The 26,641-nt window shown below is 36.8% G+C and overlaps 1 protein-coding gene across 1 annotated transcript; it reads right to left on the bottom strand.

Moving 5' to 3' along the window:
- Positions 1 to 3,094: 3,094 nt before the first annotated feature.
- On the bottom strand, positions 3,095 to 18,397 carry mmp25b (matrix metallopeptidase 25b). Its single transcript, XM_038305457.1, has 11 exons — positions 18,263 to 18,397; positions 18,065 to 18,153; positions 17,089 to 17,221; positions 13,865 to 14,009; positions 11,605 to 11,897; positions 11,294 to 11,473; positions 9,400 to 9,496; positions 6,260 to 6,342; positions 6,029 to 6,178; positions 4,586 to 4,879; positions 3,095 to 3,823 (listed from the first exon to the last, which is right to left on the bottom strand). Exons 2-11 carry the CDS (start codon positions 18,149 to 18,151, stop codon positions 3,561 to 3,563), a joined length of 1,725 nt encoding a protein of 574 aa, XP_038161385.1. The 5' UTR covers positions 18,152 to 18,153; positions 18,263 to 18,397; the 3' UTR covers positions 3,095 to 3,560.
- Between the last annotated feature and the right edge of the window lie 8,244 nt (positions 18,398 to 26,641).

Raw genomic sequence — 26,641 nt, 5'->3', positions numbered from 1 at the left:
TACTTAAGATCATCCTTTTTATGTAGAGCTTATTATACCTAAGTGGGGAAATTTGTAATCTACCATTTCACCCTGAGTTTTTAACCTTTGGTCTTTATAGTAGCTCCAAGTATCAAATGCTGTGTTCGTTAACAACTAGGCTACCCCTCAGCAGTGCCAAAACTTGATTCCTGGTACCTTAACTAAAGGTTGACTTTCAACTTAAAGGTATAGTGGAGGGTCTTCTTTTTCCGAGTGGATCATCAAAATAAGTGGTCCTCCTAATTGCCAATAATTCTGGTGAGATGTTTACATAAGGCCGTGCTTATCCCCAATTTTTCCACTATGACAAGTCTGACATAATGGAAAAAAATACAAATTTTCTTGTGGAAAGTAAGCTTGTATTGATGCAAACAGCAACTTTTAAAAAGAGCGTGCATAATGAGAAATGGGCTCTCACACACGTTTAATATACCTTCTCTCTCGGGAGCGGATACAGGGTTGTGCATGTGCATTTTTTTTTTTAAGTGGAGAGGGCAGATCTTTTATCAAAAATTCGTAAAAATCCTTCACTATACCTTTAATCCTCAAGCTAACACCAAAGCCAACTCCAAAAGTTGGTTTTCCTTCATTTCAAAATAAAAATATGAAAGCAAGCTAAACTTTTACCCTTTGAAATTAACAACAACTTAAATATATAAGTACTGGCAACTCACTTGATAAAATAAAAAATTACAACTGTCTTGGTTTTCAGAACTGACTTAATATCACTGTTATTTTTGTTCCTATATTTAACAGTTTCTCAGGGGTAACTTTCAGCTCAAAAACTGAAGTTTTTTGTTTGTTTTTTTTACACTGAACCAAGTTTAACGGAATACAATCTATCTCTAAGGAGAGAAGTCTAACTAATGTCTGAAATGTGTTACAATCCCCTTAAACAAATGAATACATCAAATGAGTCACTGCAGATGTGTTTCAGAGCAGACTTCTTTGTCATGATCTAGTGGAGTTCTCTTTCACTTCAATTATCTGGACTGCAGGGTGAAATCCAGCTAACACCTTGGAAATTTACTGAGGAGCTGCATAACGGCTGAATTTGTAAACACAATCCTGGATTCAAATTCCAACCTGTAGTCCCATAGTCCAAACAATATACACCTTACATTAATTTGTCTCTCAAAACTACATTTAGGAGAGTGTCTGTGTTTGAATTGTTTTCAAACCTGTGCAAGGTGTACCCTGCCTCTGTGAGTATATTGCTGTAAACAACTGTTTAATGGGTGGAAATTTACAGTAAAAAAAAACGCAGGTATTCTTTCATGCAGTTTAAACTTTTTTACAGCCAGTCACTTTAAGCAAACACTGAAGTAACTGGCTTTTTGGTTTACAACCAAGGCATAGAGTAGAAAGTTCATGAATGATGCCTGTTGCTTAACATTTTTATAAACAGCACAGGAAATAACTTCAAGTGATATATAATAAAATTTATGATGTCAAGGTGTCCTTAAAATGCAGTTAATGTTTATCATTTGTATTTTGGTGGAAATCTACATACACTTTAATGTGTACTTGCTGCAACCAAACCCTTTTACAATGACAAACATTTTACTCTTTCTTTTATTCATGAACATCTGAATAGAACAGAATTGGTGCAGTTTGTTTAATGTACTTTGGTCTTAAATCATAACCACGATAAAACAATGTGATGATTTCATATTCTTTTTCCAAGCCTGCTCTGGACTTCAGAGTAGTTGCTGGGGTGGGGGTTCTGCAGGTAAGGGCAAAGTCTGTTTAATAAACAGCAAACCAGCATTGTTTGGCCTCAAAGTAACAGGGATATAAAAAGTTCTGGAAAGTAACCTAAATTCCAAGAAAAGGGTTCAGGATATCTCAGTTAGATAATCGGGCAAAATACCCAATGCACAAAAGTCCTCTTGTGAATGAAAAAAAAGAAAAAAAGAAATGCAAATAGGGAATCGCTTCTGATTGCTTTTTCTAGTATTTAAAATCATGTTCTATAGTAATTTTTTTGCTTCGTTAAAATAAATCTTAACAGTCTATCTCTAAGTATTAAATCTTTGAGATTTATTTTAAAGTTGTCCATTGCATTTTGTTGCAAACCTTTTATTTAACCTGATATAACCAAAGCATTATAAAGAAAAAAAGCTGATTTCGATAATTAACAAGCACATCTTTGAGGTTTACAAACAGGCTTAGAAAGTAATGAGAACGTCTGCAAAATGTACAAAACCCTATTATATTTCAAATTGTAGAAACAAAACATCATAAACCTTTAAATAATCAGATTAATTCATTTCTAAACAAAACATTTAAAAAACTAGATGTGGAAATCAAATGAAAACAATGCAACTAAGGCTACAACCACACTTTCAGAAAATACTGACAGCCATTAAAAATGCAAATATAAATAATCCGTGCTGTATCAACTAATGCATGGAGTTGTGCTTGAAAGTTTACATACCTGTCCATTAAAGAAAGAAAAAAAAACAGCTGGCAGAAAAATAAATAGAAATTGACAAAAATAATTATTAATTAAAAAATATAAACATATACAGTATGTATATAGATAAAACAAGTAAGTAAGTAAGCTTGATGGAGCTCTTGAACTAAAATTTTGTTGAGCAACGCTTTGAGGCAATCACTGAAATCAGGTGTTTTCTGTCAGACTTCTGCACCTGTTGACAGGTATGCTGGTTCACTGTTGCTGAGCAACGTACTTTAATTTGTCTGGAACAGTTTATTTTTTTAAATTATTTTTAAACAAACATTTGAAATCCAGATTTTATTTTACTAAAATAACATTTAGAAAATGTACATTATTACTTTTTTTTTTTTTTTGCTTTTTGTCATTTGAATTACTAGTGTGAATGTATCATTTCTTTTAATGGGAGGGTATGCAAATTTTAAGCACAATGGTATATTTTATGGTACAACTACTAAAAAAAAACCCCATAAAACCTGTTTTTTTTAATTCAGTAGAAAGACAAAATTGCTGTTATCAAAACCAAGCATCCCCAAAGTTTGTACTTCTACATATAAAAAAAATTAATTTGACAGATGAACGTGTTTTTTGCTTTTGCGTGTTTGTTTTAAGTGTGTTGGTACTGTGGATTTTATCATTATTTTCTATGAGCCTGATCTTTTTGGTGGCTCCCCTGGCAATTGATGTTCTTTTGGCAGTGCGTGATGCACATGGGTGGTGCACAGGTGCTCTATACACAGAAGGAAAATACAGAGGTCTGGATCTCACTGTCCTAAGACCATTGCCACCACTTTTCTCTTCTGTCTAGATAAAATCTTATGATGTGAAAGGACTGCCCCACCTGATGCATAAAAGTGTTAAATATCGGTCTATCCCAAAGAGACACACAAAGCAAAATGGGGGAGCTTTTCTATTTTAGGGACGTCTATGAGCCATTCTAAGAGACAATAACTGTAATATGATATGTTGTCCAAGTGAAACCTTTATTATGTAATCTAGGGCAGTATGACGTTAAACTATTATATTTGTAATCCCGAAATAGAAAAAACAACTCTTAAAATAACTACAGTACACATCTCTAATTATTTACACACATTAGCCTATTAATTATCATTGTAACAGCAATCAGGATCAGACAGTCGCTCCTGAGAGACAGAGGCGATCTGTTGAAGGCACAGACACATTGCTTTGGATTTCCAGGAATCTCTGGAGTGGACGTTGTGGGAGGAGCTGGACATCGGAGCCAGTCTATGGAGGTGGACTTAGGAGAGACGTATTCCTGGTTTATTCCTCCGTTCTCGAGCACCCAGTAGAAGTTGTCTTTGAAGAAGTAGGCATCTCCTGATGAGCAACAATGGCAGCAACTTTTAGTGAATTGCTAAAGTTTTGTGCCAGTCAGCAATTTGTTTGGACCCATTTGACAAGAGTTAAAAGAAACCATTAGATTATATATTTATAAAAGCAAGGGAATTATTTAATCTAAACATAAATTTAAGATATCTAAGATATTTTTAATGCCTGATGATTTGTAAACCTATATATCTATTACATAAATGCTAAATGAAGAAAAATTTACTATTTAAATGCTGTGCTAAGTGTGTGGTCCCAGTTTATTGGACGAAAAACATTGCTGAAGGAAGTTTTACTGCTAAGGAACCACTGCAGAGCCAGTAGAATTTCTCTGTTCTGATCCAGTTTCCCCACATTTTAATTATGTATTTACAGTATACATAAATGAAGGGTAAGATTGGCAAGGTAGAGTCCTTGGGAGCCTGTCCTACAACTTTTAGATGTATTCCTTCTTCTACACATCTGGGCTGTATTCACATACATTAAATCTGATCACTATAGCAAGTGTGTCTTAGCTGAAAAGTTCTTAGGTTCTTTCTGAACTGAACACACACCCCTATGCACCATAATCCTATTTGGAACATCTTATCTTCACTTTGATCTTCCACTGCATTGATTACATGCTTTCTTTCCTTGTCTTCCACATCTCACAGACATGTTGGTGTCATCCACATAATGACATAGTTTGATGTATCTACCCGCAGCTTATAAGACACATTCACAGCATATTTGTACAACTGAAAATGATGTTACCTTCACCCCAGGTGATGATATCATCCATGTGGGTTGGCATTCCTCCCCAGAGGTCATTAGTGCGAGGATATTGTGGATCTGGCTCCTTGATCACCCCCTCACGATTTTGGCTTTCATCAAACCTCCAAAACTGCCCCCCACTGAACAGGTAGGTCTTGCCATTGTGGGCCCAGATGAAGGCAGCGTCCACCCTGTCCACCAGCTCACCGCTCTGCGTCCTCATTTTCCAATCTGAGAGGGGCCGGGGGTAACCACTCATTGCCGTTGTGTCTTTGAATACCCAGTACTGAGAACCTTAACACAAGGAGGAAACATAGATGGGTTGAAAACACTTACGGTTCGACCCAGTACCTTGTGAAAGTATTAATACCTCTTGACCTTATGCAAATAATGTGACATAACAACACAAAATGACATCGGTTTTGTTGAAATTTTATCAGACAGAACAAAACAAAGCCTTTTGTGACAGTGAAGTAGAGGAAAAAGAGCGATAAAACAATAGAAATTTTGTAAGTTTTTAAAGGAAAATATCTTTAAAATAGCCTTTTTATTTGATCCTTTACAAATAAAACATTCTTTAATGAGCCGACTGACACTTTAGTAGTAGCAGCAGGATAATGACCTTAACTATTCTGCTAAGAGATGTGAAAACTTTTACAAGATACTTCCTATATACTGATAGACAATGGTGTGCAGGGGGTTGGGGGGTTATGAAAAACACAAGCTTAACTGCCCACTCAGTAGCCCTAACACATGCCAAAACATGTATTTAACTGACCCCTTTCGAGCAACATACAAGTTAAAGTGCTCTATCAGGAGCCAAAATATGTATGCTTAAGTAACCCCCCTATGGAACCAAAATGCATCCTAAAATTCCCTCTAGGGAGCCAAATTGTGCAACAGATCTGCCTTTGGAGCTAAAATTCTAGCTAAAGTGCCTTCTCGGGAGCCAAAATAAAATGCTATAGTGGCCTCTATAGTGAAGAGGATATGCTATATGTAACCTTTCTTTCTTTCCTTCCGCCCTGTGGCTTTTAAAAAGTCTGTGCATGCCAGTGTTGTTCTTATCAGTTGTCTTTGCATGCCAGTGTTGATAACTGTTTTTATCAGGATTTACTTTTTAAAATTTAGTCCACATGTCCAAATTTAAAATTACTGAGTGAGTAAAAAAGTCATATTAATGAACCTATTAATCTTTAAGCTGAGGAAGCTTTTATTACAAGGGTTTGGTTCCTTCATGCGTATTTGAGCGAACTGCTGCATGCTGACATGCTACTCTGAACTGAAACTCCTTCCCAGCTTCCTTTTGAAAAAGAACAAACACGTCAGCCAAATTAACTACAACCTCTAAAGAACTACATCTTCTGCTCAAAGCAGCATATTAAGTTACAACATCGGCCAGAGCAGCATGGACTCCTGACGCTGCTATTTTTCCACCCTTACCAATAAAGAAGATGATTCTGCTGTCAATCTTTCTCTCATAAACCGCGTCCACCTTCGTTCCGGTTGGAAGACCCATCCAAAAGTTGGTGATCAAAGCTGGCCGTAAGGACACCAATGAGCCATCTCGTTTAGTTCTCCAAAAATGTTCACCTTAAAAAGAAAATAAACGGCTGAAATTATAAATTTTTTAACACACATAGAGCAAACTTTTCTTTATGTGGTCATTTTTACCTTTGAAAAAGAACACCTCTCCACGGATGTTTGCTACTGCATCAAAGCTTCCCTGACATCGCTCATTGAATGAAAGCTCAGGGCTAGAATAGAGAAAGTTTAGTCAAAACTCAAGTCACTCAGATTTTTTGTATCTTTTAAAATGCTGTTTCACTAAAACATCACTAGATGGTGCAAAAAAATCAAATTTGACCACAGTCAGGCGTGATATGGATTTCTTATGACTCCGATCTGCTAGACTTCTGGTAGTTTTCATACACATAAAAATTTACAAATTGTTTTTATGTTGTTTTTGCAGTGGACACATATTACATAATATCAGTTCAACTTAGGAACTGAAAAAAGAAGCTAAAACAATAATTGGGTCCACAAGTTTGATTCAAATGTTGAGTTTAATCCCTAAACGAGTTTAACCTCCAAAGTTTCAAGTGGCTGGCTAGCTCAAGTGATAAGTCACCTGTCCTGCAAACAGGAGGCCTGGGTTCATACACTGGGGGGGAGTTGCAAGACCCTTCAAGCTAATACCTGCTTTTGGGAGTAGTGATTAGGGTGCTGCTCTTGCCCTACTCCCACGGACTGCCACTCTGGGTCCCTGATCAAAGACCCATAACCCAACACTGCTCCCCGGGTGCCGCACAATAGCGACCCACTGCTCCCCAAGGGGATGAGCTAAATGCAGAGATTTCATTTTGTTGCTCTGTACTTGTGACAGAGGAAAAAAAAATGAAACACAAAGGTTGAAATACCTAATATTCACACTCCAACTAATGCTTGGATAAATCTGTTTTAAAACCTGTAGAGACAGCACACTTTTTATAGCAAGCAATCAACAATCGTCTGGCAAAATCATTGCCTAATGTTTTTAATTAATGCTTATCTGAAGATATAGAGCTCATGTAAAGTGTGTATGTTTTTGTGGAGATATTTGCATGCTTTATCCATTTTAAAACTATTTTGTGTCTTAAGCATCACTTTCAAAATGAAATACTAACTGTCTGGATTTAACAATATGAACCAATATTTCCCATGAAAGAAAGCCATGCAGGATATCAAAGAACATCACAGATACCAAAAGTCTCAAGCCTACCATAAGGTGGAAGATGCTGCAAAGAACAATGTTTCTGTTTGTTGTAAAGCCATAGACTAAATTGGTGACACGCAATAAAATCTCCTCCAAAATCTACACCTTAAGGCTTAAATGGATAAACTAACCAAATGTCTACTGGAGACAATTATTGAAGGTTAGATGAAACAAGACTTGAACTGGTTGGTCAGAGGTTATGTTTTTAAATAGCAGCACAGTAGCAGCTGTCAAGCATGTTGGTAGTAGCATCATGCTCTGTTATGGTCCAAGGTTCAAATCCTGAACTCTTTCTGCAGCCTCCAATATAAAAAAATATGGCTGTCAGGGTAACGGAATACTGTCTGTTGTTAGGTATGACAGTATGGATGTATGGCTATCTTGTGTGTGTCCCTGTGCTGCCTATGCTTGACTGACAATAGTTTCATGGCGTATCCCACCTTGCACCAATCCATTGCCGGAGAAGCCATGAGCCAGAGCCAATAGCCGTTTTAGACAATGAATGACTTGTAAATTCTAACATTTAAAGGTATAGTGGAGGATTTTCGGAAACTTTTTAAAAGACCAGCCCTCTCCATTTTATAAAAAAAAAATGCACATGCTCAACCCTGTACCTGCTCCTGAGAAGGGACGCCAAATAAACCTGTTTGACAGCGTGCACAAGCCCATTTCTCCTTATGCACACTCTGTTTAAAAGTTTCTGTTTGCATCGCTCATACAAACTTACTTTCCCAAAGAAGATTTGCAATTTTTCCACTTCTGTGTGTCAGACTTACCACCGCTGTTATGCAGAGAAACACCTGCCTACCGAGAATTACCTCCCCTCTCACACATTGAGGAAAAAACGGATTGAAATGTGAACAAAAAGGGAACTTTTAAACATATTCTTAATGTTTTCATATTTCTTATGCATTGATGCCCTAAAATGGAGAATTTTGGTGGATAGATAAATATAAAGAAATACCTGACTGCTGAGAATTTGCTCCCCTGTCACCGGAGCGTTAAACACCCTAAACTCTAACAGAACAATAAGAAAACTGATTGAAATATGTACAAAAGGGAACTTTTCAACATATTCTTAATGTTTTGTCAGAAATGATATATAATGGTGTTGACAACAAAAGCGGAAAATGTTATCCACTGAGCAGATAATATATTCGTCTGACACTGACTGTAGCACATCGACTGAAACATGTCTCCTTACAAGTAAAAATTGTCTTCATTCGAATTTATCTGTCCACCAACACTCTTACTTTCAGGGCATCCATACATAAGAAATATGAAAACATTCAGAATATGTTTAAAGCTCCATTTTAGATATTTCAATCAATTTTCTCTTCAATGTGTGACAGGTGAGGTCATTCTCAGCGGGCAGGTATTTCTTAACATAAAACTTAACACAAGTAAGTGAAAATGGGGACGAGCACGTAGGACGGCCTTACGTAAACATATCACGAGAAAGATTGACAATTAGGTGGACCACTTGTTTTGATGATCCACCTAGAAAAAGAAAACCCTCCATTATAGCTTTAACTTGGACAAAGTTGGGCGGTTAAGAAGAACAATGTTTAGAAACACATAATAAAACACATTGGGGGAGTGTTGGCGTAGTGGTTAGAGTAGTGCGCTTGTGCTCTACTAGGATTCAAATATTATTATTATATTATTATTATCATTATTATTATTATTAGTAGTAGTAGTACTAAAAGTGGCTTTGAAAGGAATGAATCAGGAAAAATAAAAATCTGCTCTAAGTCTAATGGTCCAGTCCTAGCTTATCTACATTCAGGACCCTGGTGTTTTTTTTCTAAAAGCATTTGGTTTCTCAGAAACCTGCTTACATCACTGTTGTTTGTATGTTTTATTTTTATTCAGCTGTGAGAAAGGGCCTTCTGACGCATTATGAAAAACCACAAATTGGCATTGTGCTCACCAGTAGGATGGCCATATTGAAACCACTGACCAAAATTGAGACAATACAGTATACACATCTAAGTTGTATTTGAAGAGCAAAAAATCCCATTTTAAGAAGCTGTGGGTTTTATCATTTAGAACTCACTACTTTGTTGGTCTTCGGGGAGGTGGACTCGGAAAGAGTGGTGGGTCAGGATCTACTCCAACCCCCGGTTGATCTGTTTCTGCGTTGTCTCTGGCTCCTAAAATACAATACCATGATATAGAAAAGGAAATGAAAGCTGATAACAGCATGAAAAACCTGTTGGAGGAAACGACGCTCTGCTCAGTAAATGTGGGTGTCAGAAAAACAAGATGCAACCTACTGGTCTTTACTTTCTAAAAGAGACAGCCTTTATTTGGCCATCTTCATTGTTGTGCCGTTCCACACATTACTTCTAATTAGATGAATAACTGATTTCTTCAAGCAAGTTTTTTGGTCTTTATATAAGCCAGAACTTAATTTAACATTGTTATAGCTACTTGTTCTAAATGAAAAAATACTAAGATACCACCAAAGACTCATTGATAAAATTAAAGGTCTTAAAAATAGTGATTTTCTCTTTTTGGAGAATTTGCAAGTATTAGCAGAACACTTCGATCTGGAATAAAATTTTTATTCAACAACTTAAAAAAAAAACTCTCATCAAAATGGCTGTGGACAAAAAAACTTTCCCAGTTTTTAGAAATTATACAATGATTAAAAAAATATAGCTTTGTCTTAGTATGTCAACCTTTAATATTTGATCTTGTTACTGTGCTGTAATATTAGAAAATGTGAGAAATTATGCTGTAAAAAGAATACTTTTAAAGATCATAAAAACAAAAAAAGCAAATAGATTTTTAACCTTAACACATTCCTTAAATAAACTCTACTATTTAAGGTGAAATATTTTAAGTGCAAAGTTAAACAGACTGTATGTGCTCTCCTAGATTCTGCATGTGTTAACATTAATTCACAATAAAAGACTAAGTTCTTTAAAGCAGCGGTCCCCAACCTACGGGCCGCGGACCGGTACCGGTCCGTCTGTCATTTGGTACCGCAGAGAAAAAAGTGTATATATATTTAATTTATCGATCAGAGTCTGAGTGATGTTTTATTTTGAAAAATATAAAAAATTGCGGTATTCTCTCCCAATGACATCAGTCGGTGCATCTGTGCCTCTTGACACAGGTTAATTCAGTTCAAGACTCATCCTATTTATAACATCCTATCTTTGTGAAGCAGGATTTTCTGCAGTTACAGCGACCGAAACAAAGCTACAGAGCAGACTGGACATCAGGAGCCCACTTCGTGTGTCATTGTCTCCGATTATGCCTAGATGGACCAGCTTGTTTCAGAGAAACAAGCTCAGGGTTCCCACTAATTCAACATAACGGTGAGTTTTATTTTTATGCTGTTTGTAGTTGATTTTATACCCCCACCACCCCCCGGCCGGTCCGTGAAAATATTGTGTGACATATAGCGGTCCATGGTGCAAGAAAGGTTGCGGACCACTGCTTTAAAGGACATCTAAGGAAAATCAAGCAAAAAAAAATTCCTGCTTTGCCAATAATGAGAGCTAAAGCATATATTAGCAGAACAGTTTTTTAAAATCCAAATGAAATCTTCTATCTCACACTTTATTTGAACAGAAAAAAATGTGTTAATTAGTTAGACTGTTTGATCCATGGAACCAGTCATATGATCTAACAACTGGTGTTATATCATTCATCTTCCTGGTGTTGATCAGGCTTCTGGCAGCAGCATCGTGGATGAGCTGCAGCTTCCTCATTTATTTCTTTTTTTGAAAAAGAAAACAAGTTCCCATTAAAAAGATCTAATCTTTATAAATTTAAAGCAAAGATAAGTTTTTGTTCTGCTTGACAGGGAACTCTTTATTCTATAAACCAACATGCCTGGGAGGCTTTACATTTACCTAAGTGTTCAATAATTACTCTAGATATGAGGTGAAACACTTCTATCCAAGATTCTGATCCACACTCAGAGCGTTACTGACCATACAGCTGCTGGATGGCCAGCCTGTCGTCCAACTCCAGCTTGAATTTGGGAATGTCTTCCACAGGTCCCTGGTAATACGGTCTCATGATGGACGGATCAGAGGAGGAATGGGAGAGACCAAGAGCATGGCCAAATTCATGCACTGCTACAGTAAACAAGTCTGTGGTGCTGCCGCCACCTATGCAAGGCAAGTGGAAACACAAGTAAAAAAAAAAAAAGTGCTGCTTGAAAATTTTGCCATTTTTCTGTTTCTCTAGCCATCTACAACCTTAACATCAACTGAAAAATCTAGCTTTTGTTGATATATACCTCCGTAACTCCAGATCTCATGGTCATCAAAGTGGGTGTCTCCAGAGACTTCGTCCAGACCAGGAAAGAAGGCGTGGGCCAGGGTGCCGCCCTCCCCGTCGAAAGGGTAGCCATCGTTATGAAGCAGTTTGGCAAAAGACACCCTGATGTCTCCACCCCCTTCGCCCCTGCTGCCGTCACTTTGCTGCCGTCTGAAGTTTATCGGAGCAACGTCACTCCAAGCTTTCAAGGCGTGAGCTATGAGAGTATCCACCATTCCTTGCGATACAGAGGATGTTGGATAACTGTGGATGCTGCAAGTAAAAAAACAATTATGTCTTTTTTCCCCTTACAGTTCAATAAAAATATAACATGTAGGATTAATAACATTTCATAAAACACCCCCAACAAATGGCAAGATAGTAAGGGATTAGTCAAATGTTTGCACCTACTGAAATGTTGTTATTTTTAAAGGGTATTTATATTGCTGCTAATTTCATATTTTTCAGCAACACTCAAATTACTTCACAGGGGATACGTTTTTTCCAGAATTATTTTAGTTTAGCCCTGATGGACGTTTCTTAGGATGATTGGCCTGTCAAGTTCATGCCTCTGCATTGTATTCAAGTCATGTCTTTGATTAGGCTGCTTTAAACTAGAGGTGGAAAATCCAGGTCCAGAAAGTAAAAAAAATTTCTTGTTTTTCTTCATCCTGTTCTCTTGACCTAGCCCCTAAGTATGGCCTTTAGGGCATGAACTGCACTCTCAGATATTCTCCCTAAATTTATATATATATATATGTGTGTGTGTGTGTGTGTATATATAAAGAATTATTTTGCCAAGACAGAATAACTTATGATTCAATAAATTAAAGCGATGTACTGCAGTAGAAAATCAGCCCCTAATCATCACACTACCATCACCATATTTGACAATCAGTATGTTTTTGAAACTAACAAACATTTTCCTTAGAATGTCTATGCTTTGTTTTGAAACTCCCCCATATTTACTTAGCTTCTTCTATGACACAATAAGTCTGAACTTGACTGAAATAAGTGAGACCAAAGTAGGTTTAGGTGTTACCAACACGTTGGCCACATTACCAACACATTCTCATATCCAAGTTACGTCTTCCTATGGGCAACGACTTGAAGGCACAAACTAAACTGTTCATAATTTATTCTTTATGGTACGCCAGCATTCATAACATGAAGGCGAATCACTGTACCCCAGACATCTGCAGTTATATTTTTTATATTTATATCTTTTAAAAACAAAGCGGCGTGTGTAAGACGTCATCCTCGCACCGGACTGGAGTCGTGACAGGCAGCCCGGGCCACAGGCGGCTATGCTCAACCCCTTCTATTCATTCGGCTTGCTAATCTGAATCGTTCAATTCCATTTCGAGAGGGAGATCATCTGTGGTAGTAGCACTAGACATCTTCCAGGCATGTGAGTAAAACTATCAGCAGTTCAGTGGACAGGATGAATGAATGGTAGCCGGCGCGCGCAGATGACGCTTCGTTTTCACTAAATATCTTCAGAACAGCTCCAAATGACACAAAACTCATATGGGTAGAACATGATGTAATAAGGTAAAATCAAGGGCACAATGTAAAAAAAAAAAAAGTGTTTCCCTTTAAGCCCTATTTTTGCCTGGTTGCTCTTTGTCGCCCCCTGGTGCACTTTTCCTTTCCCTTGGCTCCTTTCCACCTGCTTCTGTCCCCACCTGCTCCCAATTAACTGATTACTCCACTCCTGGTTCTGTCTCCCATATATTATCCTCCTTTAAAGTTCACCAGTGCTGGTTTCTCTTCATTGCTTTGCTCCCTGTTTGTGTTTCTCTGTGGCGTCTCCTGTTTTTTTGGTTTCTTGTATTTTGTTATTGGATTTTCTTTCTGTTGCCCTCTTTAATTAAATCTGCAAAAACTAATCTCTGCATTTGGTTCCTCAACCATCTTTCATTAAACTTTGAAAGCCAGGGTGAAGCTAGACATATCAATCTTGTTTTTAGAAAGAAGAGGTTAATATCTGCAATTTAATAATTTATGACCATTCACAGATTCTCTTATTAGAAAAAATAACAATTTAAAACTTGTTCTTGTGTTTAAATCAGTTCCCATTCTTTAAATTCCGCTCTCAAGTCAAACATTACTTCATCAAACCCCTGTATATAAACATCTATTAATATGACTGCTCTAGAGATATTGAGAAAAAAAAAAAGATCATGATTCATGCCTTTGCGTGCAAAACCTACGAAGCAGCATGACAGGAAACTCACCTCCATGTGAGGTCTGTCTTGTGCCATTTAAGGCCTGACAGAGCATATCTCTTCCTGCGCCTCCTCCTCCTCCTCATGTCCTCGCCTCCAACAATATCTGGGAGCGAGCATCGCGGAGTGGACATGAGCTTCAGCGTTTCCTTGTCTGAAGGAAGAGTTGATTATATGTTATGTATTTAAACTGAATGGAAAAAGGGGGAACTTAAACAATATATTGGACTTCATATATTTTGCAAAAAGAACAATCTCAACTCTCAGTGTGATTTATTTGGATTTTTATATTAAATAAAATTACTCTGAAAGCGTAAAAGTGGAAGCAAAAGCAAACTGAAATCTTTCTTTTATACATAATCTTTTTGTTTCCATTGCAGCATCTTATCTTTAGAAAGTACCTACGATTAAGACATGTTTTATGGAAAGAATATTAAATTCAATAATACTTTATTAATACTTTGAGAAACCCAAGCGGGTTTATTAATGTGTGGTTTCCTTCAAGACTTGTCATGGACTCTTAGTTAGGTTTACACCTTGACTTTGACTAGACCATTCTAGCTATGAATATATTTGGAACTTAAACCTTTTTACTAGCTGTATAGGTAGGGTCACTGTTCTATGGCTGCCCTTTACTACGGTTTTTCATCGATTATTTACAAACAGAAAGTGGTTTTTCAGGCCCAATAAAAAGAAAAGATATTTCTATTCTGGTGACACCTAGAAGGTCAGGAAGACATACAAATATATTAAACCTGAGATCAGAAATGCAAAACAGAATTAGAAAAAGAAGACAAAGGAGTTTGGTAAAATAAAAAACAACTGGAGAGTCATAAAAACATTGGCCTCAATTAATCAATCTTATACTAAAGAAATTCTAAAAATCACTGGCATAAGTGACTCTGAGCTGTGAATTATTATGCTTTTAATGAACTCTTTTTTCAGTTCAAGACACCCAAGTCTTTGGAGGAAATCGGTCACCTAAAGCAGCCACTTGTTCCTTTGCAGGATAATGTATGCCAAAATGCCAAAATAAGGTCTCTGCTCTCCTAAAACAGTAAATATTAGGAAAATGTGCAGAACTGACGGCATCTGTGGATGTACCCTTCAACACTGCATGCACCAGCTGAGTGGTAGTATGACACTACTTTTCCAAATATCCGCAGCTCGACAATATTTCCCATCCCAAAGTCAACTAGATGAAAAGAACAGAACGATTTTCACCCTGACCACTGATAATTAAATCCTTTCAAAGGATTATCAAAGAAATCATTGTATCCTACACAGCTGACAAAATTGATTCCTACAGTTGGTATATCAGCCATGTAAAGGGCTTTAGGATTCAATTTTTTTTTATATAGGACAAAGTCTTTAAGTACCTCAAGAATCCCAAACCTTTCACTCAGATCTTGTTGGCAAACCTTTTATCTGATTTTAAAAAACATTCACAATAGGGCATTGAGCTTGGAATCCAGAGGTTCTGAGTACAAGCCCCACTCCCACAGACTTCAACTTAGGGGGCCTGAGCAAAAACCCTTAACCCCACACTGCTCCAGCACAATGGTGCCACACAATGGCAGCCCACTGCTCCCGAAGGAGATGGGTTAAATGCATGGAATTCATTTAGTTGCTCTGTACTTGTGACAGTATAATGACAATAAAAAAGCTGGACAGATTCAACCTCATGTCTCAACTCAAAAACTTTCCATACATTTTAGCCAGCAGGTCTGTGTGTTGTCAGCTCTCCTTTTTATTTTATATATAGACAGCTGCCGAAGCCTCGGCCAGAAACTTTGGTAAATTCTCTGATGACTTGAACTTTTTTAGACTTCCTGCAAGGAGGTAACCAGCACCAGCCTGTGACATCAATGGTGAAGAAGTGCAAATCCTCAAGAACTACAAATACTTGGGAAATCTGTTTGAAAACAAATGGTAACTCGATGTAAACACTGATATTATTAGAGAAAAGAGCAGAGCAGTGAGATTACCATCTGCTCATACTCATGAGAGACAAGAGCAACCTGAACAACATTGTTAAATTGAGCTCTAGAATTATCATTGTTCGTTACAGAGATCTGGGATCAGTCTGGGAGAGTCGCGTCTGATCAAAGACTTGGATCAGGGGCCTCTCTTACGGACAGGTCAGCGTTAGTCCTTCCCTATGATCAAAACAAATAACTATTCTAAATTCTTATACCTACAGTTAGGTTTTTTTAAATTAAGGGTAATGTTTTGTATTTCTGACCGTTGCATTAGAAAGGAATGATAAAGTTTTCTGATTCTGATTAGTGTTCATAATATGTAAATGTAACTCATGCACCAACCCTTTAAACTATTTCTGCTGAATTACAAACACAATCCCTGCTCTCCTCTCAATGTGGTTCTAAATCGTACTTTTGTCAGAACACGACATGTAGTTCTCATGGATTTTGCACAATATGCATGAGTAGCATGTTCTGTTTCCACAAGGAACATGCAGGCATTCAAAATTTTCAAAAAAAGTTGCCTGACTTTACACATGACCCATAATACGGGGAAAACACCTGCCACACAGTTAGCAGAAAATAGGTTTTATGGAAATGGAATCCTCTAAGAATGCTATTTTGTTTGCTAAAGGCTCACATAAACTGCTAAATAAATAAACATCTATAAGAATGGTTTGAGCATGAATGTCCATGTTGCAGAGAAGCATTCACACAACATGATGTTGAACTGAAAATATCAGCTTAACCTGCAATTTTTGTAGTAATTTTTTTGATGTAAATACTGTAACTGGTTCAACAAGAAAATGTAATTGAGGTAATGAACACAGAAAAAAGTTCAGTACCTCAATTAACATTTTCTTGTTCAGCCAGTCAAAATAATTACATTCAGATGTTTTGCTATATACATTGTAGGTTAACCCAATGTTATTTATTTGTATGGTCTATTATGTAAAGTATATTTGGTGCATTAATCTTGTGCTACATACAGTTATTTGTAGGGTAAAGTTTCATTTAGATAGTACAACGCATGGCATAATGTTAGATTTCTGTTTAAAAAACCTTGAATTTTTTTCCTTTCACATCTGAGTTAAAAATCTATTTGTGATGGTGTAACAGATGAAAATCCAATAAAACACACTGGTGATAGCAACTGCACCTTAACAACAAAAATGTTGAAATAGTAACATAACTTTTCGCAAAGCACTATATTACAAATTGCATGAATTTTGACACATATGTCATTATTACCCATCAGGCCAGTTTCCTGGATCCCTCCAAATCTTTGCATAACACGAATTGCTTGCTCAATCCCCTCTTTAGTCTGCAGCTTGCTGGTGCGGGGGTCCGGAGGGGGAAGGTAACCATATCTGCTCAGCCAATCCTCAACAAAGAAAGAAACAAGGAAACTAAAACAAATGAAGCAATTTCCTGAATGAGTGACGGAAAAAAAGAAGCAGCTTCTTCTTTTGCTGACAGTAAATTACTTGTTGGTTTTCAAACAAAGGCAGTCAAAGAGAATACTAAATTAAATACCACTGGTATAGAGTCTTTTACATGATGGCTTCAAATCATCATTGTGTGAGTAACATATATGAGCACATGTTTTCTTCAGAATAATCCAAAAAAGAGAACTAATGTTAGTGAAATAGCTTGATGTGGTAAGAAAACAGAGACAAATCTTATTCTTTTACTCGTGATTTTGAAACCATATTGGTTCCACCCTAACTTAAGCGTTTGATGCTGAAGCTGGAAGGAAAAGGCGTGGTAACAGTCTTTTTGTGGCTTTACACTCTCAGTATATAGTAAGTAGATTTCCTTTGGGTTGATCTGTATATTGCCCATAGCAAACCTTGACATTTATTTTTCATTTGAATCAATATCAGCTTCAGTTACAGGAAGGAAAAGCCCATAAATGACTCATAACTAGCCCATAAACATAGAAATATGGTGTTTTTATTCTTTTTTCTATTATATTTATTTGTCGTGTTATTGATTTAGTTGCATCATGTAAAAAGGTATTTTTTTCTTTAAAACTGTAAACAAAAATATTTAATTTAATACAGCATCTTATGCATCTAGGTGTTTGTTTAGAGCGCCTTTTACGCGCTATTTTTGCTTTTGCCATAAAAGACAACAAAGAAATTGTGCCACTTTTAAAGATAAGGGATTTTCACCACATATGAAACCTAGAAAACTCAATTAAGCGCTTTTTGGGTCCACTTACCACCGCTCTGCTGTACTGGTTGGGGTCCGGTGATGCGCGTCCCATCAAGTTCAGCATCATAATCCACAGCAGAAGGTCCAGCTCCATCCCTGCGAACAAAGCGACAGGTTAAACTTTGTCCACCGAAGGAAAAAACTCCAAAATTTCCGCTGATTTTAATTAAAATAAGACATCCCAAAGTAAATGGACAAAGCTCACCGCTGTTCGTCCTCCAAAGCGTCTCTGTCTCCTGGGACTAGGCTGGGCTGATCGATGCGCACTCTGCGCTCCTTGCTGCAGATATGCAGCTTCTGTCGTTTGTTTCCGTGGATGAGGAGCGTGGGAGTTCCCTTTTGGCTGAAAACTTGAATTGCCTATTGCTGTTTTTGGTGTGTGCACACACCTACTAACCAGAATTAATTTGACCGCGGTGAAGTCATTTAGAGTTACATAGACCATTCTGACACTTTGGTCAACATATTTCGATTTTCCTTCAGTCTTATATTCTTTCTTGGACACTAAGATTTATTTATTTATTTTTATTTTTTGTAGAGTCGATTGGACTTTTCAGTCCAAAACTTTGAAATACCTTTGGTTCTTATATTAGTCCCCCACTTTCTGCAATTCATGTTTCCCTTTTTTATAAACTCATCTAAAAAATATGTCTTTAATCTCAGAATTGTGTGATTTTTTTTTTTCTTCAAATGACTCAAGTTCTCTTCTGTAACTTGGCTTGGGTTTGGATTATTTAGTGTGTCCAAAGGCGTAGCCAGAACATTTTTATAATGGTGGCCAGGCAATAACCAATATATACTGAGGGTTGGCCAAAAGTGGAAAGGCATCAGAATCTCAGGGTCAATCTACACTGTTCCAACAGGAACAAGCACAACGTCCATATTTTCCAAATAAAGACAAACTATAGTTTCCTACAGCCTTTGCTAACAAATAGATGCATATATTTAAACATCTGTCTAGATAAAAGGTATATTGGATAAAATTCTTTCAGGTTTGAGTTCTGGAGCGAACATCTTTTCCATCGTCATTACTTACCTACTTTTATCAATATCATTCTGCATTAACCTCTTACACCCTAAGGGGGTATAAATAAATTTCTGCCTGACAAAAACACACAAAAGTAAATAACTTATAGCCTCAAAGCTATTAGATTTAAGAAGAAACTTTTGGTACGTCTGTAAAGGTAAGATGTCATAGAATGGTTTTCTGGTGTCAGCACCATTGTAGCTTTGACCCTGCCTGACATATTAGGGACAAAATACAAAATATTTTGCATTTTTTTAACCTCGCCAAAATTTTCTTTGAAATAAACACTACCAAAATATTATTTATAGCACAAAAAAGTAGTACAGACTTTCAAATGTAAATATTGTGTAAAAATATACCAAATTTGGACTCAATCAGATGAATCATATTTATTTTAGAATGGTATTAGTGAGAAATTTCTTAGGCGGAGAGGCCATTTTGGCACATTTATCCATAAATGTCACCAAACTGTGCCAAATATGTTTTTTACATCAATACTGGGGGTTTGGTAAAATTACGAGGTCACGTAGCAGCTGGACCCGCCGGTGGGTCCGTAGGGTTCTAGGGGTTAAATTGATATTTACAAGTACTAATATCTACATAAATTGATAATTTAATAGGTTTTTATTAAAATAGTTAATTACCCTATCTATGATTTCACTGAGGACTCTTAGATGACTTGAAGAGACACATAATTTTCTCTTTACGGCATATAACAAAATCTAGTTCTGAAAAAGCATGAATTCTGTACTAATCATCTCTAAAGTTGGTATATTGATGTGCATATTTAACCACAGTGTTTTTGTTGTCAAGTAACTGTTAATATATATACAATTAAAATGTTTTGAATATTCTACTTGAGAGAAAGAAAAATGGTAGGGGTGGCCACATGGGTGGCCAATAATTGGCTAAGGGTGGTCATGGCCACCCCTGGCCCCCACTTCTAGCTCCGCCCTTGTGTGTGTTTATGTTTCCTGTTTGTATGAAATGAGGAGAAATAATATCTATATTTGTTTCTTGACTAATTGTAAAATTTAAATAGTGTGGCAGACTTTTCTGTCACCTTCACTCTCATAAACCAAGAGAAAACAAGTCAGTTGTCTTCAGAGGACTGATGCTTGTTAATTATAGCCCATGTCGTTTCCCCATCCATCCATCCATCCATCCATCCATCCATCCATCCATCCATCCATCCATCCATCCATCCATCCATCCATCCATCCATCCATCCATCCATCCATCCATCCACTTTCTGTACTTCATCAGTGCAATTAAAAGATAAACATGGCAAATCACAATATGTAGTTTCTTATCACACTCAGTTTTAGAAGTTTTTATATCTTACTCGTTATTTTTATTGCTTACAGAACATAAACAAAAATTCAGTGTCTCTCAAATATTTTCTTTCCTTTTCCAAAAGCACAATTCAATAAACAGAAGTGTTGGTTGCTAGTAGGTAACATGAAGAAAGCTCTAATTAAAATGTTTCTTCAGACCAGCATACAGTAACAGCTCAGAAATTCTATTTAATTTATAAGTAAATAACAAAAAGTTATTTACTTATTAGACTATATTTGAATGATATTATATTGTCATCTCTGTCTCTTAATAAAATGTTTGGAACTTCTTTTCGTATCATTAATGGAATGAATAAAAATTACATTGTTGAGTTTTAACTGATTTTCCAATTTTTCACATTTGAAAGAAAAAAAAAAACAATAAAAGACTGTCATACTATTTGACTAAAAAATGCAGTTCGTGACTCTCCTCCTGAATCATGATGCTTTTCCAGGCTAGCACTGTCCATACCGTTTCTGCAAACTGCTCCTCATTCCCATGAGCTACCCTTCAGGAATGCTTGGAGAAGTTTCCAGTTCAGCACCAATGTTCACTAGAACTTTAACAAAGATGTGATTAAATCTTGCTGGTCGGAAGTGAAAGGTCTCAGCAGCTCTGACCTCAAACAATAAATCAAAAGAATTCATTATCTAATTCTGACTAGTTTCTTACAAAAGTCCCTCAGATGAGATGATAAAACTTTATTTCATAAGTTCAAAGGTCAGTTTTACTGGGACTTTATTATGCTCAGTGGAAACTAGCCAGAACAATGTTGGAGTGATGAGACATAGCTTTTTCAGCATAAGTGTTTCTGGACTAGTCAGTCTAAAATAAATCCATTTCATGCAATAGATAGAATTACAACATTGCAAACCTGAACACATATGTATATGTAACATCAATCATGCTTATCTAGAGCCCTGGAATGTCATTTGTAAAACAATAAAAAATCCTTTCATTTTGTATTTTCCAAGTAATGGAAAATCATTTCTATATAAAAAATATAAAGGGGCCCACGCCTTCATTTTAGAACATTTATTTGGTTGAGAAAAGCCCATTAGAAGTACTTTTTTTTATATAGTTTTGATTTTTTTCATCTTTTTCACCTGCTTTTATTTTTATCCTACAATAGATCAGAAATTCTGAACATGCAGAAAGAAAGGAAGTCTTTATCAAATTTCCTTTTCACTCTTCTCTCTGTTAACCCTTCAGTTTCTCAATAAGATTTACATCTGGGACATAGAAAAATAAGATTTTTTTTTCTGGAAAACACTTTCTGTGTTGTTTCTCACACATTTTTTGATAATTATTATAGAAACACCCATCAGTGATTCAAATTGTCTGAAATACTCAGATTTTCTAAGTTCATGATGCATAATAGATCCTCTGCATATTAATCCTGGAATCTTATTTAGTTTAGGCTATTTGCACTTTTTCACATGAATTTGTTATCCATTTATGCTCACAGTTTACTGTAGTGTGTAGATGATCGTGCATTGAGCTTAAGTGTTCTGGCATTTCCTGTCTAGTCTTAAAAGTCCCATTATATTTGCAGGTCTCGATCTTAATTCTCAGTGCAAACCATCCATAGTATTATCTTTCCATCTCTCTCCCTCCCTCTCCTTCCCACTCTCATCTCTTCTTTAATTTCTGTTCTTCCCCTAAGACCTAAGTGAGTCATGCCATTAGCACATAATGCAGCGCTGCTAATGGCTGTCTGGTTTCTGACATACCCATTGCATATGTCTGTCCTTTAGATAAAAGAAAGTCATTTTTAACTCCTCAGTGTTCATAATGTATTCCAGAGAAACAATGATTCTTTGTTAATTTGGTTAAAAAACACAACAGGCATACAAACTAAGATCTTTCTCTATGTTTGTTTTTCATCTTGGTAGAGTATATCCAATCGACCTATTGATTTCTGCCCAGCTCAAGTTGCATACATCAGCTGCAACTTGACACCGTCAGTTTATGTCATATACTCTAAAAAAATCATTTGAAGTACTTTAAACATATACATATTCAGCAGACAGTGGCATAATTTATGAGGGTCTTGTCTATTATTCAAAATGTTATATATTCTATTTTATATAACATTTTGCTCTGCTCTGATGATTTCTCTACAAAAAACTGCATCTTTGGATACAACCCTTTTTATTTCAGTTTCTTTTTTCTCTAGGCTGCCAGATCATTCATACCGGTCTTTAGTGGGGCTTAAATAGCTGATTTTTGCAGGAAAATCCTAAATATGAGAATGAACATGTCACTGCAAATGTGGAAGTTTTAATTCAGCTCCTAGGGAGCTAAATTGTGTGTAAAGTGTCAATATTATAAAGTAAACGGTTTACACAGACAGAGTTGAAATTCACACCTTAAATGGTTTTAGTTTAACACTTATCAGGTTATAATTTATCTTACACTAGTGTGTGGTGTCAAACATTATAACCACTACACTCAAATGTTGCGAGGACCTTGTTCACTAAATTAATTGAGACAAATTATTTTCCCCAAACCATCGTTTAATATAACACGTACTGTGTTCAGGTTGAGTGGGTACCGCTAGCCTACTCTGCTGATACAGGGATGCAGCTAACAGCAAGGTAGGGAGACCACAATGGAAAATACAGTAGCATCAACAGAGCTCTCTGCGCCACCTATCCACCCTCAGCTCAGCCCTCACCTTTGCTTTTGGTAAAACTTTGTATTAATCAATCAGCATGATTGATTATCAGACACTGTAATTGATTTACAACATAAGAAAACACAAATTTTAAATCCCAGAGGCACCCACTTCCAGTTAAGAGTAAGACACTAAATCGTTTCAGGTGGTGGAACGATCCTTAAAGTGAGTTTTCCGCCACACAGGAGGGAAGACGTTTGCAGTTAGCATGCAAATCCATGCATACAAGTAGAACAACGCACCTTTTCACACAGATGTTATAGTAAAGTTAACAATGGACACTGGATAAGCAAACTTTCAATATCATGAGACCCTAAAGTTAAGCAGCTTAATAGTTGCGGTTAGTCCAAAGGAAAATGTAAGATAAATGTCCATATTTGTTGAGAATAATTGCGGTGTTGGTTCTTGGCGGTATTGTTCAGTTCTAGACAGCATGGGGGGAAGTTACAGTGACCAAGGGATGCAAAAGCTGTGTAAATACATGATTTAACTGCAAATTCAAAAGACCTGGGACCAGACCCTTAGTAGTGCATAAATTAGATACTTATAGACATTGGAGCTGGGTCTGAATACCTCAATTTGGTAATGACACTAAAGCCAAAGTTTAATTGCAATAGAAGTCAGCATGATAAGTGCTGTCTAAATAGTGCAGGCAGTTAGGAAGGAGCTAGTACGGGGAAGCAGGACGCCTCCAGTCCAATTAGCCAATGCTGATAGTATTTGGTCCCCCTGATATTCCCAGTCACCACTAAGAGCTATAAGGCTGTTCACAATTCTTTGTGGGACAGCCTGGAACAGATGCTCATGACTGACCATTTGTGTCCATACCTGCCATTACCAAATGCAATGCAAAACATTCGGTACAATTACGCAAAACAATAGAAATGTGGTCTTTGTAGAGATAAATCATGCTTTTTTGTATGGAAATACAGAAAAACAGTATGAGTGTGGTGAATCCCGGTGTAGCAATGTTTGCCTAGCTGCATGCTATAAGGTATGGCTAAGAAAGCTTGTAGTCTTGGGTTGTTTTACAGGGACTAGGCTGTCCCTTGGTTCTACTGAAATGAAATCTTAATGCTGCAGCACACTAAGGGTATTTTCAGGCTCCAAACCTTTTTGGAAAATTTTCTTTCACTTCCTTTCACCATAAACTAGTACTGCTGTGTACAGAGCAATTTCCATGAAACCACATAAGAGGATGGCCGATGTGAGGGGAAGTTCCCTGATCTGAATAGACTTCAGCTTTTAGGATAAATCAGAGAAAAGACTGTCTTTCAGGTCTCATCTTCCAACATCAATGTCTGATTTTACAAATGCTCTCCTAGAAGAATGCTCAGATATTCATGAACACACTTTAAATCTTAAAGACAGTTGTTTCGTAAGAGATGAATCTGCTATTGTTACAAAGGTTTAATAAGCAAACTATCCTCTGTCCATTAAGTGATTTCAAAGTTTCTCTTTTGGTAAAGTAGGATTATTATGCAACATACATTTTTGGTTAATGCATGCACTACTTGAAGTCATTATGTAGAGTATTTAAGACTTGGGGAGTAGGTGGCCTAGTGGTTAGAGCAGTGCGCTTGTGCTCTGAGAAGGTTGCAAGTACCTGTTCGATCCCCACAGCCTGCACTCTGCGTCCCTGAGCAAGACCCTAAACCCCACATAGCTCCCCAGTGGCACACAATGGCAGCCCGCTGCTCCCCAAGGGGAGAGTGAATTTTTCCAATGTGAGATCAATAAAGCTCAAATACTTCATCAGTATTCTGGCATAATCTAAATTGAGTCAGAATATTTTTTTCCATGGCTGAAAAATGTTGCCAAAAATCTGAATTGCAAATATCTTTTAACCAAAATTGCTATTTAATTTAGATTTTCCTTAGCACTAACCCAGTCCATTGTGACAGGACTTAACTGTAAGCACTGTGTAAAAAGATGTTTACATCTACTTGCTTGTGACCTGGCTGAAAATCTCTCTATCTTTCAGTGTGGCGACAAACCCACAAACGTTTAATCCTCACCTTAAGGGCTGGAGGGAGAAATTTAGTGTCATTCTCTTGTTAAATAAAGTGTGATTAAAAATCTGTGCCTCTGCGATTTAAAAGTTTTTTAGCATAGTCCCAGCATTTCAAACAGGCTTGAGGTTCATTCCTGGAGGCTGCATGTGCTGGCTCTAACCCTACAAAATGTAGTTTCTACTTAGAGTTACCGTATACATGGTGAGTGTTATTCCTATCAGTCTGACAGATATTAGAGATTTAGATTGACTAATGTGTACAAATGGGCAAGATGGAGCTAAGTGCTTCACCCAGGAGCTAATCAACTTTTTAGGAAGGGAATCTGGGTTTAAACCCACCACCTTGCTTCTCTACTGAGCCATTGTCATTTTCAGACTTAGCGTCCAGCTGGAGCATTCAGGGACTTTATTTGAACGTCATTTGGAGATAATCCTCAATTTTCCTCAATCTGTGATATTTGTAGTAAAAAAAAAAAAGCCCAAAGGATCATGCTGCCTCCACCATGCTTGAAAGCTGGTACAGTGTTTTGAGATTTAAAACATTCTTCCATCAGCACCTTGAAACTTTGTCAGATGATAAAAAACCTGTTAGTCTAACTTCGTTTAAAGCACAAAGATTTTGAGTTAAATGGCGTTGCCATGGTGACCTGGCAAAGTCAGGCGTTTCGCCGTGACCATACTTTTGACTCTCATCTCCTCATAGATCCTTTAATCTGCACCAAAGTCACTATGATGGAACCTGGTACAAGCCCACACAAGAATCTAGACCAATAATTGGTGGGCGTGGCTTACTTTCTCTACAGCGCCCCCTAGAAAGCCTAAAATGACCAGCCCCAAGCCATGCAATGATTTAGGATTATGAAAGTTGGAACACAGTTTCCTGTCCTGATGCTTCCTGTCAACATAGTTCAGTTTTTGTAATTTGGGCAGAGGGAATTTCTACAGATGTTACTGAAGTCATCCAATAGGGCTGCTTTAAATCTCTGTTGGGCTTTTACTTATTCATTTAAGATACATTAGCTGTATATTTTATTGAATTGACTTGACTGTGGACAGCTTAGTGCTGTTTATCCAGCTTTTTATGACAAGTAGGAATGGGTTCTTGGGTCCTGGGTTCTCCTTTAACAGAGAAAATCCAAAATAATTTTGGCAACTTTTTTTGCTTGCTCAAATTGTATTATAGTTATAACTTTGGTAAATGCTTAAAATGCATCATGTTTATAATATCTGCAGGTTAGCATGACCCATTCAGTACTAATAAAGCAGTCCAATTTTCCAGAAGTTGTGAATCCAAAACAAGATACAAATTTTAGTCCCTTTTTAAGCAGTTGATTGCGATTAATTGAGCAGATATTTTGTTGATAAAATATCACTATATAAAGTGATAATGTCAAACAATGGGTTAGAACAACTTTGAATACATATTCTGGTCTCATACTCAGGTCTTTCCTTCTATTTTTGAAACTATGTCAATGTTAACCATATTTCATCTTTTGCTGAGTAAAATATATCACAAAAACATGTG

Source organism: Cyprinodon tularosa, unplaced genomic scaffold, assembly GCF_016077235.1.
Source record: "Cyprinodon tularosa strain WSP-4 unplaced genomic scaffold, ASM1607723v1 ctg559, whole genome shotgun sequence".
NCBI classification, from domain to species: domain Eukaryota; kingdom Metazoa; phylum Chordata; class Actinopteri; order Cyprinodontiformes; family Cyprinodontidae; genus Cyprinodon; species Cyprinodon tularosa.
This window is presented reverse-complemented; position numbering and strand designations above follow the sequence as displayed.